At 49.4% G+C, this 17,474-nt stretch overlaps 1 protein-coding gene across 3 annotated transcripts in view; it reads left to right on the top strand.

The window, feature by feature from the left end:
• DRP2 (dystrophin related protein 2) overlaps positions 1–13,057 on the top strand; it is a 46,932-nt gene extending 33,875 nt beyond the window's left edge. For all 3 annotated transcript variants that reach the window (XM_002720371.5, XM_051827462.2, XM_051827463.2), the window contains 8 exons: positions 2,287–2,398; positions 3,413–3,549; positions 3,858–3,923; positions 4,162–4,227; positions 5,488–5,631; positions 7,290–7,527; positions 8,627–8,747; positions 9,050–13,057. In XM_002720371.5, coding sequence (XP_002720417.1) covers positions 2,287–2,398; positions 3,413–3,549; positions 3,858–3,923; positions 4,162–4,227; positions 5,488–5,631; positions 7,290–7,527; positions 8,627–8,747; positions 9,050–9,174 — 1,009 coding nt within the window. In that variant the 3' untranslated portion in view covers positions 9,175–13,057. The remainder of the gene's footprint in view (positions 1–2,286; positions 2,399–3,412; positions 3,550–3,857; positions 3,924–4,161; positions 4,228–5,487; positions 5,632–7,289; positions 7,528–8,626; positions 8,748–9,049) is intronic.
• Positions 13,058–17,474: the final 4,417 nt, after the last annotated feature.

Raw genomic sequence — 17,474 nt, 5'->3', positions numbered from 1 at the left:
ATCGGAAATAGTCATGCGACATAGGAATCAGCTATTGCCAAACAGTGCATTGCATCATTGTTACATCATGATAGCTAATCTATTAGGCATTATTTTATCTTGTTATAATTCTGTTGCAGAATGTTTAACTTTGGAAAATATTAGAAATGATAAAATGCTGCATTTGTGTTAGTTGCTTTATGAAGTTTGCAGATTCACAAAAACATGCTGCGAATACTCTAAGAATACCTGTGTAACAAAGTGGTGAGTCAGCAAATGGTTCACAGTGGACTCTCCAGAAAGAAAAAAGAAAACCTTATTGGTCGCATTTGCTGATTTCCATGATGTAAATGCTACCATGGTGGCTGATGTCACCTACAGGAGTTCTCTGAGCAGAGTTGGGAAGATATTGTGCAGTCACATACTATTTATAGGATTTCCACCATGCAGATACAGGTTGAGCAGCCTGGATCCAAAAATCCAAAATCCACAGGAATGCCCAACTGGCAGAGTCTATGCCAATATGTCAAAATCTGAAAAATTCCCAAATGTGAACATTTTGGGTAAGGGATACCCTACCCTAACGGTGCAATGGATGTAAACACCCTCAAAAGCATAGCCAATAGTAATTAGGAAATGGCAAGTTTTGATTGTTTATTACTTTAGTTTTTAATATTATTTACTTGTGAGTTTATATAATTTTTTAATACTGGCTGTATTTAACAACTTAAAAAAAAACCCTGAAATTTTAACAGCTTATTCTTGTGGGCTACTATTAAGCTGTCTCCAGCACAACACATTGTATACTCACAACCAAGCTTAAGGCAGAAAGCATTCTTCCAATACATTTAATGTATCTTTGGTTTCCCTTCTTCCTCCACAAGGTAACCACTATCCTGAATTTGGCTTTCATCACAAAACACTCCACATTTTAACTTTTTAAAGCACTAACACACTACTCTCCTTACAATCACCCTACTTTTATGTTTTTAAAGATTTATTTATTTTACTTGAAAGTCAGAGTTACACACAGAGAAGGAGAGGCAGAGAGAGAGAGAGAGAGAGAGAGAGAGAAAGGTCTTCCATCTGCTGGTTCACTCCCAATTGGCCGCAACGGCTGGAGCTGTGCCAATCTGAAGCCAGGAACCAGGAGCTTCCTGTGGGTCTCCCATGTGGGTGCAGGAGCCCAAGGGCTTGGAGCATCTTCTGTTGCTTTCCCAGGCCATAGCAGAGAGCTGGATGGGAAGTGGAGCAGCCGAGTCTTGAACCGGTGCCCATATGGGATGCCGGCTCTGCAGGTGACAGCTTTACCCGCTACACCACAACGCTGGCCCCACAATCCTGCTTTTTTTTAAAAAAAAATTTTTAATTAATTTATGAAACTTGCACATTTTTTGTGGGGCACAGAGCATTATATCAATACATGTATACAGGCTAGACTGATCCAATCAGATAGCTAGCATTTCCTTTTTGTTTATGTTTGGAGCTACCAGCTTCTGTCTTCCAGTTCTTCATACAGTACACAATCCATTATTGTGAACTGTAGTTGTTCCAGTGTGCTGTGGAACCCTAGAACTTATTAATTCTATCTAACTCTGTTTTGGTACCCATTATTCAGTTTCCCTCTATCTCTTCTGCCCTGCTCTATTCTCCCACCTCACCCTGCTTTCTATAAGATGAGCAAACAAGGCACAGAGGTGGAGTGTGACTTGCCCAAGGTCAAGGTAGATCCACGACTAGATATTGGATCATGTGACTCCTGTAAGTTGAGGCATCTCACTCTTCTGCATCTGGACAGTTCAGCTAGACTTTGGAAATGGATCTGAAAAGCTATTCTGTGTTCTGCAATAATAGACTTACCATAAATAACCTTTGAAAGTGACTTTTAGCCAACTTACCCAAAGCTAGTAGAAGAAGTTGCTTTGGTAGAACAAATGTAACTTTAACTTATGTGTTGGTCCCTTGGAGACTAGGTCTTGTGAGGATATCCATTTTTAGAAAGTTGCTTGATACAATGAGATATTTACCCCTGCTACCCCACACCACACTTTTTTTTTTAAAAAAGTAGTGAGACTTCCTGAGATTCTGAGCTTGTGACAGCCAGGAGACTTATGGTCTCTAGAGTAAGGCTATTTGTATGTGGGAGGACTCAGCAAGTGCTGTACATAAGAGGCTGAACATGTTATGGCTCCATGTATCAACCCCTCCTAAGGTTGGCATAGATTTGGATGTTAATGGAACTGGTGTTGGGGGGGGGTCACTGTGGCCCATTGGATTCTGTTTCCTACTGCCTGTCTTCTCCCCAAGGTACCGGAGTCTGAAACAATTTAACGTGGACATCTGCCAGACCTGCTTTTTGACAGGCAGGGCCAGCAAAGGCCATAAGCTCCACTATCCCATCATGGAGTACTACACACCGGTACGGGGCCTCCGGGCTGGCCAGGGGCGGGGGGGACGCAGCTCCAGTGGCTGTCCCAAGACCTCTCAGCCATTTGTAAGGCACTCGCTGTTTTACTGCATGGAAAAGTTTTGGGAAAAAGACAGAGACAGTGAGGCACGTCTGGGTGACTCACCTTCGAGGGCTCCCTTGGGATCTTCCTGGCTCGCTTTCTGTAATGCCCATGGGTTACCCAGTCATTGCCTGCTACTTTGCCAGAGTTTCTACCCTCTCTAGTCCGTAGTGAAGTTTGTACTCAAAGGAGGGATTCAGTCCTTGAGGAAAAAAAAAAAAAACGCGCTTCACCGGGTTCCCCAAATTCCACTTGGTTTTCCCTGGAAACTGTGCCCTTCCCAGCCACCCAAGTGAGCATCCTTGAACTCCAGCCACAGAATCGCTCCTGTGCTGGGTTCAAGACCTACAGCTGCACACTTAGCGTCCCCTGCTGACTGTGCTCCCTCGCTGTCATGATCCCCTTTATGTCCCCACAGATTCTCCCAGAGCCCCAAGCATGTCTCTACCTTACTCTCCCTCCCCATCTTTCAGCCCGTTTCCCCACAGCCTATCTTTCTGTCATCTCTTCTCCAAATGCTGTTATCCCAGAAATGCCTGTGACCCAGTGGGAGCAGGGACATCCTCTTTTCCTCTTCATTTATTATCATTTTATAGCAAAATCAAACCCAGAAAACTGGCTGGAGAGAGTGGGCTGATAATCCTCTGCCTCTGGCTCATCCTCCCCACCCCTAGGCTTGTAGAAAAGATATTTTTAAAATTAACAAACATATGCACGTTGTAAAAGGTTCAAGTGACCCCTTACCCTTCCAGTCCAACTTCCCAGAGGCAACCCGTGTTCCCAGTTTGCCGTGTAGCCTTGTAGCCTTGTAGCCCTTTTTCTAGATGCAGGGTGTAGTAGGCATGAATGAGAGTGGATGAACACAGCTTCCCAGCATATCTGGAAGCCGTTAGGATGAGTCCCTCTGCCCTGTCTCCCCCCAGACCACATCCAGTGAGAACATGAGGGACTTTGCCACAACCTTAAAGAACAAATTCCGCTCAAAGCATTATTTCAGCAAACACCCTCAGCGAGGTTATCTGCCTGTGCAATCAGTGCTGGAGGCTGACTACAGTGAGACGTGAGTACCAGTGGCTGAGCAGGGCCTGCGGGCAGCCTCCAGGAGCCTGGGGTGTGCGCTCTGAAAGGCTCAGTCCCCACCCCACCCCCATGGGCTAGGGGAGCGTTCCCAGGGAAATCCCACTGGTGGCGGGGCAGCTCAGCCTGGGCCTGACCGGGACTCTGGCTTGCGAAGTAGATTCGAATCCAGTCCTGTCTTCGATTTTCCTCAGCTCTCATCCATCTCCATAATGCGGGGAGCGGGGTGAGGAAACAGGCCGCCCAGCTGCCCCGTCTTTAGTCCTCTGAGCCTCGGCTGCTTTCTTCTAGGCCGGCTTCTTCCCCCATGTTGCCGCATGCTGACACGCACTCTCGCATCGAGCATTTTGCCAGCAGGTACCAGCGGGTTTGCTGCGGAGGGGTTGTAGGAGGTGCAAGGGGAAGAGGTTTTCAGCCGGGCAAGGTGGATGGAGTCAGAGCTAGGGGGTGTATGTAGGGGGGTGAGTAGCTGACAGCCAGGCCCCACACTTCCGGTGGTCGGGGCAGCGCCCAAAGCCGCTGAGCCTGCTATTGTGAGATTAGTGCGCAGGCCCCACGTCCTGCTTCCCCTCTTGTTTCTGCTCTTTCTTCCCAGGCTGGCCGAGATGGAAAGTCAGAATTGCTCCTTCTTTAATGACAGCCTGTCCCCAGATGACAGCATGTGAGTTTCCCCAGCTGCTCATTCTTCAGAAAGAACTCTGCTTGGGTTCCTCCGCCATCCCTGGGGAAGGTGTAGCCTCAAGGCCATGGGCAGTGAGTGCGGTGGTTAAGGTCGTTGACTTCATGGCCGGCACCAGGCTCACTAGGCTAATCCTCCGCCTGCGGTGCCAGCACCCCCCCCCCCCGCCCCATTCTAGTCCTGGTCGGGGCGCCAGATTCTGTCCCGGCTGCTCCTCTTCCAGGCCAGCTCTCTGCTGTGGCCCGGGAGTGCAGTGGAGGATGGCCCAGGTCCTTGGGCCCTGCACCCCATGGGAGACCAGGAGAAGCACCTGGCTCCTGGCTTTGGATCAGCGTGGTACGCCGGCCACAGTGCGCCACCGGAGCAGCCAGTGGGGGGTGAACCAACGGAAGGAAGACCTTTCTCTCTGTCTCTCTCTCTCTCACTGTCCACTCTGCCTGTCAAAAAAAAAAAAAAAAAAGTGGTTGACTCCCTAAGGATGGAAAGCTGCTTCCTGCACACAGTGTTTCATAAGAGAAGCCATCTTCCCTCTATCAACTGTGCTGGGGAATGAACGATGTGCTGTCTCCCTGCCACCTGCCCAGGTCCCGTCCTCTTGCAAGATCCTAGCCTGCTGTACCTAGCTTTGAGGGAAGAAGAAAATGCCCTCATCTAATATTGCAGAAAGGAACGAATATCTTGTTCTCTGCACGCCACAATCCTATCTAGTGCTCCACTGACCCTGGGACACCTCAGGGACTTGACCGAAGTGTGACCAAAAAGTCTTCCTGAGCTGCAGCCCAGAGAAGGGGCCCTATGTCTCTGAGGAGGTCCTTGGAGCCCTCAGAGGGTCTGGGAGCCACAGCTACAGGGATCGACCTGACCGTGGCTGGGAATCAGATCACCCTGGAGGGCAAGGAAGCAAGAGGGGACAGTGTGTGTGTGTGTGTGTGTGTGTGTGTGTGGCGGGAGGTGGGGGAGGGAACAGCTCAGAAAGGGGACATGATTTGCTCCTTGTTTCCCCAGGAGCTCCAGCATCCTGAAAACATTCTCTCCTAGCATCCCCAACCACAGTCCCTGCCCTCTTTGAACACAGTCACCCCTCTCAAGCCTGACTGTGTGGCCTTTCCCTCTGCCTGTGTCTCGGCAGTAAATGTTTCAGTGTGCATCTCCCAGGTCCTGGGCTGGGAGCTAACTCATGCCCTAAGCCGCTTCTCTGTTCAACACCTGGCCACTTCGTTTCCTCCCCTCCCGTACATGCAGAGACGAGGACCAGTACCTGCTGCGGCACTCCAGCCCCATCACAGACCGGGAGCCAGCCTTTGGACCACAGGCTCCGTGCAGCATGGCCACAGAAAGCAAGGGGGAGCTAGAGAAGATCCTGGCCCACTTAGAAGATGAGAACCGGTGGGTGTGATAGTGGTGAAAGTCTGTGTGGGTTCTAGAGACAGGTGGCTTGAGTGTAAGTCCTGGCACTTCCACATTTTAACTGCGTGACCTTCAACGACTTGCCTATATCCTGTGAGCCTCCCTTTCCTCAATCTGTAAAATGAGGATGTGGTCATCGTGCTCACCTCCTAGGGTCACTCGTGGAGATCAAGTGACGTCACTCATATAATGTGTTAGCCCTGTGGCTATAAGCCCTGGCTTATAGTAAGGGTTCAATACATGCTAGTTATTGTAATGATTATTTGAATCCTTTTAATTCAACTTCAAATTTCCCGAGTACCAATCAGATGCAAGCACAAAGAACACAGAAAACAGCACGGCCTATCCATGCCCTCCAAGAACTTTCAGTGTTGGAAGTGAAAGACATACTTATCACCTCGGGAGAGTGTTCCAGACGGTGAGGACACTCCCCAGAGTGTCTGGGGAGTGCACGAGACAAGGCGAAGAAGATTACAGGGGTGGCATTTGTCTCCATGAAGGAGAGGTGGCAGCAGGGGCCTGAGGCAGTGTCCCCAAGCCACTTTGGGGACAGAAAGTAGACACCATAGCACGCCATAGCACCCTTCACAGCAGCACTGCTTCATCGTTAGTGTGCATATGGGTCATTTGGGGAGCCTGGTTAAACACAAATTGTGATTCGCAGGTCTGGGGATGCTTGAATTTCTGCATCTCCAACCAGCTCTCGGGGAATGCCTAGGCTTCCAGTTTATATGCCACACCTGGAGTAGCAAGTCTTTAACACAATGCCACTCAGAGTGTGGAGTGCACACCAGGGCCAGCCTGTCTCCAGTCGAGGACAAAATAAGCGCAGAGATGGATAAGTTTAATCAACTTTAGAAACTTTAGTTTCTAGCAATTTGCTATTGCCATGAGATCCAAGCATGTAATTACTCAAATTGTCACGCTGAATAGGGTAGAGACCGATTTTAAGTGTTGTTGAATTTGTGTGGATAGATGCAAGTGGTGTGAGCTGGGGACTAGTCATGAACATTAGGGTCACATATTGGTCCACAGGTCAGTGAGCCCCACTCCCTATGGTTTCTTACCACAAATAGTTGAGAAGTGCTGCATTAGAGCAGCAGTAGGCAGGCTCTGGCCAAGTGCTGGGCAGACAAGAATTCTGTTCTGTTGCCAAACAATAAAACAGTGATACGCCTCCAAGTAGGCCATGTCTTTGGAATTCTGTTCCCGTGATGCCCCAGCAAGGATGCTCAAAGTGGGCCAAGAAGGAGGGTCGTGGGGAGAAGACGCAAGATAAGTGATCTCTTGTTTATGTTACATTCTCCCCCCCCCCCGCCCCGAATCTGAAAATCTGAAAGTGGAGCAGGTGAGTCAGTGGCCCTAATGCCTCCTTTATTTGCGGATGATGTTTCTGTGTGATTTGAAGGTCAAGATTAATCCCTGAGGCCGCAGATGCAAGCCCTGAGACATTTCTTATGTGAAATGTCAGCTCTCCCTGCTCTGAGGTCTTGGGATGGCAGAGTAAATGACACAGGTCCTGGAGAGGAAGAGCTCAGCTAGGGCTGGGCTGGCTTGGGAGCGGAGGGCCCAGGAGTGCTCCCTCCTGGCTATGAGGCCACATCTGGGACAGGTCTTGGCTTCCCTGTCCTTGGCAGGATTCTCCAGGGAGAGCTGAGGCGCCTGAAGTGGCAGCACGAGGAGGCGGCTGAGGCCCCCATGCTGACGGAGGCCTCCGCCGACACCGCACAGGACCACCGCAATGAGGAGCTTCTGGCTGAGGCCAGGATCCTTCGGCAGCACAAGAGCCGCTTGGAGACACGCATGCAGATCCTGGAAGACCACAACAAGCAGCTGGAGTCGCAGCTGCAGCGCTTGAGGGAGCTGCTCCTACAGGTGCGGCTGCGGACCCCAAGATGTGGCTCGGAGCTGGGGAGCGGGCGGCACTAGGGAGGGAGGAGTTCCTTGGCAGGGACTGACATGTGACTTCCGCAAGACAGCTGCTGTGGCCATTGGGGAGGGCCGGGAAAAATGGTGCTGGTGGGATCCATCCTTAGCCAATTCTCTTCCATGGCCTGCTGTGTCGCTGTCCAGCCACCGTGGTGCTGGTGGCAGATGGAGGGCTTCTGTAGGCTCACTTCTTCACAACTTGTTGGGACCCTGTATTAAAAGAACAAACTTCAAAACCTGCCCAAGGCATTGATTTTCTCACTCTAGTGTTGCCTAGAAACAAACGTGTTTGGCAAGAGAAAGATTGTTCCTTTATGAGGAAGGGATCTCTTGTTACTTTTTGTTTCTGAGAGGTAGCCTGTGTGATGTAATGTAACTCTGGAATCAGGTAGCCCTGGCCTTGAACGTGGCTCTGCCAGTTAGAGGCTGAGTGGTGTTAGGAAAGTTACCTAACTCCACTAAACCTCATTTTCTTCATCTGTAAAGCAAGAATAATAATAATCCCACTTCACCAAACTGTGGTGAATATAAAATGAAATGACGTGCTCACAGAATTTAGCACAATTCCAGGCACTGTAGTACACAGTTTGCAAAGGTGACCTATTGTGGTTATGATATGTAACAGGCAACAGCAATCCCATGCTCCTTCCCCAGATCCTCCCTGAGATGGCCTCATAATTCATTCTTGGAGAATTCTAACATACGCTGTTATATCATGAACTGAGGATTAGGGGCGAAACTCTGTTTCCAGAGAGCACTGGGTTGTAAATAGCTTAATTGTAGCCCAAATGACAAGAGCCTTTTAGGCATGTTGCCATCCTTATAAGAACTGTGAGCCTTTGCCAAACAGAAGGTAATTGGTAACTGATACTCTAAGAAGATTTCTAAAAGAGAGAGCCACTCTTTGGGAGACTACCAAAAGCTTCTTAAAGCCAAGGGCAAAAGGATGAGCATGAGGTCTCTAAGGTTCTATCTAAGCTCAGGAGTCTGTCAAAGTGAGGTCAGGAAGGCAAAGCCACTTAAATCATGCTTTACCTCTTGCTAGCCACCTACCGAATCAGATGGCAATGGCTCTGCAGGCTCATCTCTAGCTTCCTCTCCACAACAGTCAGAAGGCAGTCACCCCCAGGACAAAGGACAGACAACTCCAGACACTGAGGCTGCAGGTAAGTTCCCTGCCCCTTCCTTGCAGGCTTCTCTCACCCAAGATTTCCTGCCCAAAGACTAGGACTGGGACTGGTTTGTCCTCATGTTTTGGCCTTGTGGGTAGGCACAATTGACTTATTGATGAATTCATCCATATATTTATTCTACCAATGTGTATTGAGTGCCTCCTACATACCAGGCACCGTGCTAGGAAGACACAGTGCTATGGGTCTGCCCTTCAGCTGGCTGCATTCTCCCATGGCCCCTTTACCTCATAAAGGAGTCACTAGTTTTCTTCCCAAATCTCTCTTTTCCAACTCAGATGATGTGGGGTCAAAGAGCCAGGATGTCAGCCTGTGCTTGGAAGACATCATGGAGAAACTCCGCCACGCCTTCCCCAGTGTGCGAAGCTCTGATATGACTGCCAACACCCTGCTGGCCTCTTGATGGAGCCAGATCCTCATCCTGTAATCCACAGTCCTCTTCTGGTTCCAGTCAATGCCTTCCCTCAGACTTTACCCAACCTTTCCAGCTCCCACTGGCCCCATATTCCTCAATCAGAGTTATTTGGGCTCCGCACAGCAGCAGAGATCTGGTGGTATGTTAAGTGTGTGTGGGAGACCCAGGGAAGCGGGGAGGCATGATTCCTCTCACTCTAGAAATGTGCCCCTTGATCCTCAAGTTTGAGACATGTCCTTTAAGTACTCCTCTGTTGTAGCCCAGGCAGGTGGCACTTGGCCACTCCCATGGGAAGCAGAGAAGCTGCCTTGTATAGTTAAAGCAATGTCCATAGAATTATGTACAGGGAGAAGTCTAATGACCCCAAGCTTCCAACATTATGAATCCATGGGGGTTAGTCCTACTCTCTGGCCTAACTCAAGGAGGCAAAAGGATATTCCTGAGACACATCCTTCCCAAAGTGCCCCTGAAGAAGTCTAGACAATGTGTCCTGTCACTTCCACTCCAGGGCATAGATCTAGCCCTCCTAATGCTACCTAGATATTGTTTCCTCCTCAAATATCTTCAGTTTTTTCTGCCTCAGTCCTTGGTAGGTGTTACTCAAGGGGACAACCATTGATTATAGTTCCCACTTTCATATTACGTCTGGAAATATTAAAGAAATACTTATGGGTTTAGATACTTTTCCCCTGATCCTTCTCTTTCTTGAAGTCCTCAGCATCATGAAAGATCTGCTGAGTTGCTCTGGACACCCAGATAAAACCACCCTTTGTTCCTCTGAGTCTGTCCTCACAGACTGGGAGAAGAACAGCAGCTTGCTTGGCAAGGGAGGGAGGGGTTTTGCTTTCCTGATACGAGGAAGGGGAAGCCACCCTCTAGCCTCAAAGGACAGGAGAGCCCAACACCCTTCCAGTCTGTGACCCTCCTGACTCTTAGGCTCGATCAGGTGAGGTGGCTGATTGCCCCAGCTAATCATCAGACAGGTACACCTGGCCAGCCCAAGTAGCAGCTCCTTGCAGGAAGCTGCTGGCCACAAATCAGGAAGCTGGCCACTTTCTACCCAGACAACAGCAAGGTCTTCCTGCACATAAACTTGATCTTTCTAACTCTGGAAGGTTAACTCCATCTTCATACTGAACTAACTCTTCCTAGGTAACATATACCATGACCCCTTCATCTTCAGCTCCAGAACCTGTGCAGAGTTGACAATGGGGGGTGGTGGAGTGGGCTTGGGAACTTTGAACAGAGTCAGAGCCCACTTAGGCAGCCTCTATCATGAGGAGCTTGCCCACCAGAGCACAGCAGTCAACTTCATTTGCCTAAGTTTATATACATACATATCTACATATCTACTGTCCATCAGTGCTCTCCTGGCCTCACTCACACATTAAATTCTAATACCTCTTGAAGTATTAATGTTCTGTCTTGCTCTTTGTTAGCCCCAGTCTCTGGTTGGCAAGATAGATGCATCCTGGCTGCTCTCCAAGATGTCTCTGTCTGTTGATGTTTGGGGTGGGCTGTCCTTAAGACCAAAGCAACAGACACCTGTGGCCACAGGTGACCCTAACAGGAAGAAGCACTCTGTTCTCTACTCTCATTCCAAGCCTTGTTCCCTTGAGACCTGGGCCTTGGGTGTGTTTTCCTGGGCTTCCTTAAACCATGATTCAGGTGCCAAAATAGAGCAGATCTAAGTTCAACTCACCCCACACAGAAAAGAAAGAGCAAAGAAGCTTTGCCAAGCTAAGACACAGAGTACATCCTCTAGCCCCTTCCAATTCCTAAGGTCTGGCTCAGGTCCTTCAAGAAAGCAGCAGTTGCTACTAAGACCAGGAGGGAGGGAGGCAGTTGGACTGTTGTGTTACAATTAAGCACTGGGCCAACTGCTGGGAACCTAGATTGATTGGCTACATAGGAGAAAAGGCAGTGGCTTGGGTCCAAAAATCTAGGATTGCCTTCTTTTCCACTAAGCCACAGGCTCAGAGGGTCACACCTCATGTTATAACATCTGCTTTAATGTGCTTGAAGTCTGTGGGGGGTGGGTAGCGAACTGGGTATTGAGGCATGGTGAGCTCGTGGTAGACAGGCATCAAACACAGAACCTGTGCATCAGACTGGGGGTGTCTTTGTAGGGGCCTATATTGTGAGCAGGAATGAGATAGAAATTTGCAGTGGACAGAGGGCTCAGAGACTTTGAGGCATGGGCCTGCCCAAGCCTTAGGAGGGCCGATATTATAGAAGAAACTTTTATCTGGAAAATCCTTCCCATAACCACCACCCCACCTGGGAGCTCTTGGGCTGCTTAGGGCCTGTGGCAACTTGCAGTGGTCTGGGCATGGGAGAAAAGATGAAGTTCTTGTCATGTAGGACTCGTGCTGGAGGTGGACTGAAGCAGCAGGTCAAACGTTGAATCCTCACTAACAGCATCACTAATATCTTGTGATCCTGGTGTTTCCCTTAATGCCTGAGGCGAGAATACGGCACAGAGATGCAGTGACAGTCACTGTAGCATATAGCAATTTGCCCACAGTGAGGTAATGGATCCTTGGACGTTGTGCATCCAAATTAGGATTGGATTTATCAAAATGTGCTACATGTTGTTAGGCATCTGCTGTGCATCATGTCTCCTAAAGGCATTGTGTGTGGTGCTGTGTAGTGTGCGGCCCTGAGCTGGAAGGGAGGTGAAGGGAGTTGCTGGTGCATTCGCTTAGGGGAAACCTTTTCTGACGTTTGAGGTAAGCCTCAGTGATGAGTAATGTGAGTGTCTTTTTTGAATAGTTTCGGGGGACAGCTAGGACTGATAGATGATTTATTCGTGACAGAATCTGATAGAGGCCAAGAAGCCATTGTAAGGCTTTGCCACAGCTGGGGCAGAGTGGGTTTCTGATGACTGAGAATGGTTAAGGAAGGCTACCTGGCTGGGGCACATCGGCTGTGGCATGGCTCCCTGCGGATGCTCTCTCCCAGAATGGAAAGGCTGCCATCACGGCTCCCGCATGCTCATTTCATTCAAGGCCCAGCGCTGGAAAGTATTTCCCCCCAGACAAAGGTGTTTGGGTTTCTGGTGCTCCCGGGAACTGGGCTGACAGGCCACATTAACAGGAAACTCGGGGGCCAGGCAGAAGCCAGTCCTGGGAGATGTTTTCCCTCCAGATTCATTCGAAGGAACACCCAAGCTGCCTGGGTGTGTGTTTGGGTTCTGGGCTCCATCTTCAGCTGCAAGCTGGAGCATTCTTGGACCTTGCACTCTCCCTGGCAGAGTCGTAGCCTCTGGGACCATTTCAGGCCAGGAACCTCCTCAAATTTCCCCGGACATAGGTGAGAGATAACCAAGAAAGTAAGTCTTTGCCTTAACACCACCAAGAGTCCCAGGAGAGAAACTAGGGGCCTTGCCCTAGGGCTGCGGAAGCTTAGCCCCTCAGCTGGGCAGCCCTATCTCTGGGCCTTGTTGCTAAAAATCAGGCCTTGGGAACAAAGTAATACTTCAGCTACTTCTCACTCTTTTGAAACCAATGGCTGTGGGAAAGCAAAATGCTCAAGGCCAAGACTTGGTTCTCAGTGCCGGTCTCCTCCCACAGCTGTTGCACTTGGGAGGGTACCTGCTGAATGTCCTTGCTGTCCCCAGGGCAGTATTGAGGCCAGAGCGAAGTGTGCTGTGCTGTTTACTGGTCGCAAGAGCTGGTCACAAGGATGGGGACTGAGGAAGGGGCCTGGGGGAGGTGGCAAGGGTGGCCTGCAAATCTAGAAAAGTTGGGGATAAAGGAGCAGGCTGGGAACAAATTGATTAACTTTCTTGCCACTCACTGTGGTGCTTTCCCCCTTGTCCTTGACTTCTGCTTTGAAAAGAATAAATTTGTATTTGTTTACTTTCTTCCTCCGGTTGTGCTGAGTCTGATATTCTGCATAGTCCACATCTGTCCCTTGTGTGGAGGTGGGAAGAGAGACAGTAGACTGAGAAGCCACAGGCACACTGAAAGACGTAAGTCCAACACCCAGAGGACAAAGAAGACACTGCTATTGCTCCCACTCCCACAGCTCCCCGAATCGGCTGCCTCTCAGGCCCTGGAAGCTGGAGCGTTCTTGGACTTGCACTCTCCCTGTCCCCGCCCCCCTCCATTGGCTAGTTGTCATGGTCAGGAGGTGAGCTCTAAAGAGCAATGGCCCTAAATTCCATCCTCATCAATCTGGGGGAGTTTTCATGAGCCTGAACCAATATAAGAAAAATCGGTGCAGTGAGTTTCCGTAAAGTTACATTTATTTCATCTAGAGGTCTAGTCTTTATTATGAAATTTTTATAAATAAATAAATAATAAGTAGTATCAAAATGTCCTTTTGAACGGATGGTGATAATTTTTCATGCTGTTTTCCCATTTCCTGGCAATATAAAGTCCTGTTAATCCCTCTTCCCCACAGCCACTTTTTCTCTTCTCACCAAGCTACAGCAGCACAGCTTAATAGAAACCTTATGCAAGGGGCTGGTGCTGCGGAGCAGTGCCGGCACCCCATATGGACGCTGGTTGCAATCCTGGCTCCTCCACTTTCAATCCAGCTCCCTGCTAATGGCCTGGGAAAGCAATGGAAGACGGACCAAGTCCTTGGGCCCCTGCACCTATGTGTGAGACCCAGAAGAAGTGCCTGGCTTTGGACTGGCCGGTCATTGTGGCCATTTGGGGAGTGAACCAGCAGATGGATGACCTCTCTCTCTAACACTGCCTTTCAGAGTTAGAGAGATAAATAAACAAATAAATCTTTTTTTAAAAAAAAAAAGAAACCTAATGCAAGCCACATATGTGATTTTAAATTTTCCTAGCAGCTATATGAATAAAGCAAAAACAAATGACAGGAATTAATTTTTAATATTTATGTATTTTAATTTACTTGCAAGGTAGAGAGAAGGAGAGAGTGAGCTTCCATCTTCTGGTTCACCCTCCAAGTGCCTACAACAACCAGGGCTGGGCCAGGCTAAAGCCAAAACCAGGAACCTGATCCAGGTCAGCCACCTAGGTGTCAGGACCCAAGTACTTGGGCCATCATCATTAGCAGGGAGCTGGATTGGGAGCAGAGTAGCCAGGAGTTGAACTGGCACTCCAATATGGGATACGGGCGTCCCAAGCAGCAGTTTCACCCACTGCACGACAGTGCCTGTCCTATGAAATTAATTTTAATAATATATTTTATTAACTCAAATATGCCCATAATATCCTTTCAGTCTATAATCAGTATAAAACAATTATTAATGAGATATTTTATATTCTTTTTTTTCCTATTGGGTCCCCAGAATGGTCAAACAGGTTGGTAGATTCAGCTGGTAGAGAAAAGAGAAACCCAGATAGGTAGAGACAGTGCATACTTATAGAGACAGCAAAAGCTAGCTGACAATATCAGCTCCCTATGTCCTTTGTCCCACAGCATGACAGTAAAAGAAAAGGGGCCATATGGCCTGCAGCATGAACGGTGGGAGCCCTCTTGTGCTGAGTACCCAGTCCACCCTGTAGCTAGGCAGTTTTACAGGTTGCTGCTATTCCTGTGGGGCCGGGGTGGGGGCCAGGCAGAAGGCTCTACCCCTTACTGGAATGAGGGAGGCGGATGAGAAATGGTTTCATGGCAGCCTCCCTCAAGATAGGGAGGCGGGTGAGAGGCAGTTTTGTAGCAGCTTCTCACAAAGCTGCCTGCCTTTCGACATTCTGGGGGAATCACAGGGAGTTCTGCCAACAACTGGGAGCTGGGCCTTGCCTTGCCCATGTGGCCTATGCGGACGGTGCAAGGTCACCAGAATGCTGGCCCAGAACAGTCCCCCTACAGCAATCCAATGCTTATTCTACACTTCTGGGACATCTTGATTAGGGTTAGTGCTATGTCAGGTGCCCCCAAACCACAGGTGACTCCTGGATACCATACTGGACAGTGCAGGTCTATAACATGCAGAAGTCAGAATCACTGGGATGGGCATGGTGGCAATCATATTGGGGTGCTGGTTCAAAACCTGGCTACTCCACTTCCAATCCAGATTTCTGCCAGTGCATCCTTGGAGGCAGCAGAGGATGGGCCCCTGCCACTCACATGGGAGACCAGGATGGAGTTCTGGCTCCTGGCTTCAGCCTGGCCCAGCTCTGGCTGTTGAGGGTATTGGGGGAGTGAACCAGTAGATGAAAGATTTCTCTCTCCCCTATCCTGTTGTTCTGCTTTTCAAGTAGATGAAAAAAAATAAACATTTTCAAAAAAGAAGTCAGAATCAGCTATAGTAAAAAAAAAAGTCATGAAGTATTCTGTGTGTGTGTGTGTATGTATGTGAGAGAGAGAGCGAGAGCGAGAGCGAGAGCGAGAGAGAGAGAGAGAAGAAAATATTGAAGTGGGTAGAGAGTTGGGGTGGCAAAGGCCTTGAGAGTGAAGAGCAGTTGTGAAGCAATTCCCCCAGGTTATAGCAAGAGGCTGCAGCATGGGCTGGTGTTGTGGCACAGTGGGTTAAGCTGCCACCTACAACTCCAGCATCCCCTATTGCAGCACCTGTTAAATGCCAGCTGTTCAACTTCCAATCCAGCTTCCTGCCAATGCACCTGGGAAAGCAGCAGAATATGAACCAAGTACTTGGACCTCTGCCTCCCATGTGGGAGACCTGGATGGAGTGCCAGGCTTCTGACTTCAGCCTGTCCCAGCCTTGGTTGGTACAGCCATTTGAGGAGTGAACCAGTAAATGAAAAATCCCCCCCCCCCCACTCTCGAAGAGCACTGCAGACATGCCAGCTTGCCCTTGCCCCTTCCTATGGCATTGTGTGCCCTACCACCCTGGCCCCCAGCACAGCTCGGGCTGCTCTCAGGCTGCAGAACAAAGCCTGCATAGGGGCTCCTCTACCTCTCACCTCTGGATGCCACCTTCAGTCTAGGCAGCCTGTCCCCAGGGTATTTGTGTTCCTGTCCCAGTCCTCTGCCTTCATCTGCAAGGGCCTATCTTCTTTTCAAACTCTGCCTCTTTCCCTACCATCTGCTTCTGACACTCAATTCCCGTCCCTCATTCTTTGTCCTTATTCTTGTTTTTTAAGTTCTGGGTTTCTGAAACAACAATCGCTCTTCTATCATCGGCGTTTCCAAGTTGTCCTCAATCTTCTCTTGTCATTTTGGCTGTATTTTGTTAGCTCTCATCAGTCCTCTCTTAGTCCTACATCTTCTGCATTCCCTCCCCCGCACCAACATCCCTGATGTCTTCTGTCCATCTCCGCAGGCTCGGCCCGTAACTAATGACCTTCTCTTCTCTGCCCACTGCTTATTAACTTCCACTTGGAAGAAGAGCACTAGAAGTAAAAGTCTTGGGAGTGCACCTTCTAGAGTTGCATTGACTTCATCAATTCAGACCAGACTTGGGGCTAGCTGGGCTACTTCCAAAAAATCTTTATATGCTGCTTGGTGGTGAGCATGACGGCCTTGCTGTACAGATGAGAAAATGGAGGCTCGCAGATGTGTGGGGATTTGCCCATGCAAGTGGCAGGGCTGGAATACCAACCTTGCATTTGTTCCACTTCGACATGATAAAGTCATGTAAACACTGGAGCTGCCTTTTTTTTTTTTTTTTTGACAGGCAGAGTGGACAGTGAGAGAGAGAGACAGAGAGAAAGGTCTTCCTTTGCCGTTGGTTCCCCCCCCCACCGGCCACTGCGGCCAGCGCACTGCGGCCAGCGCACCGTGCTGATCCGAAACCAGGAGCCAGGTGCCTCTCCTGGTCTCCCATGGGGTGCAGGGCCCAAGCACTTGGGCCATCCTCCACTGCACTCCCTGGCCACAGCAGAGAGCTGGCCTGGAAGAGGGGCAACCGGGACAGAATCCGGCGCCCCGGCTGGGACTAGAACCCGGTGTGCCGGCGCCGCAGGTGGAGGATTAGCCTAGTGAGCCGTGGCGCTGGCCTGGAGCTGCCTTTTTTATCAGTTCTCTTTACCCCTTCTCTCCAAATCCCAGTGCTATACGTTTAACATGGGATGCTTTCCATACATTACGAATTATCCTAAGAACTCTTTGCAGAGCTGACAGCATCTTCAGTCATTTCCTAATCACGGAGTGCTATGGTCTGAATGTTAACTCCCTTCCCCACAAATTCATGTTGGAACCTAATGTGCAATGAGGTAGCATTAAAAGGTGGCGTTTGGGGAGGTAATTAGGTCCCGAGGACAGAGCCCTCATGAGTGGAATTAGTGCCCCTGTAAGAGGACTGAGGGAACTCATTTGCCTCCTCTGCTATGTTGAGGATGCTGCAAGATCGCCTATCTTTGAAAGCAGACAGAGCCCGCACCTGACACTGAGTCTTC

This window comes from Oryctolagus cuniculus, chromosome X (assembly GCF_964237555.1).
Source record: "Oryctolagus cuniculus chromosome X, mOryCun1.1, whole genome shotgun sequence".
Lineage (NCBI taxonomy): Eukaryota > Metazoa > Chordata > Mammalia > Lagomorpha > Leporidae > Oryctolagus > Oryctolagus cuniculus.
This window is presented reverse-complemented; position numbering and strand designations above follow the sequence as displayed.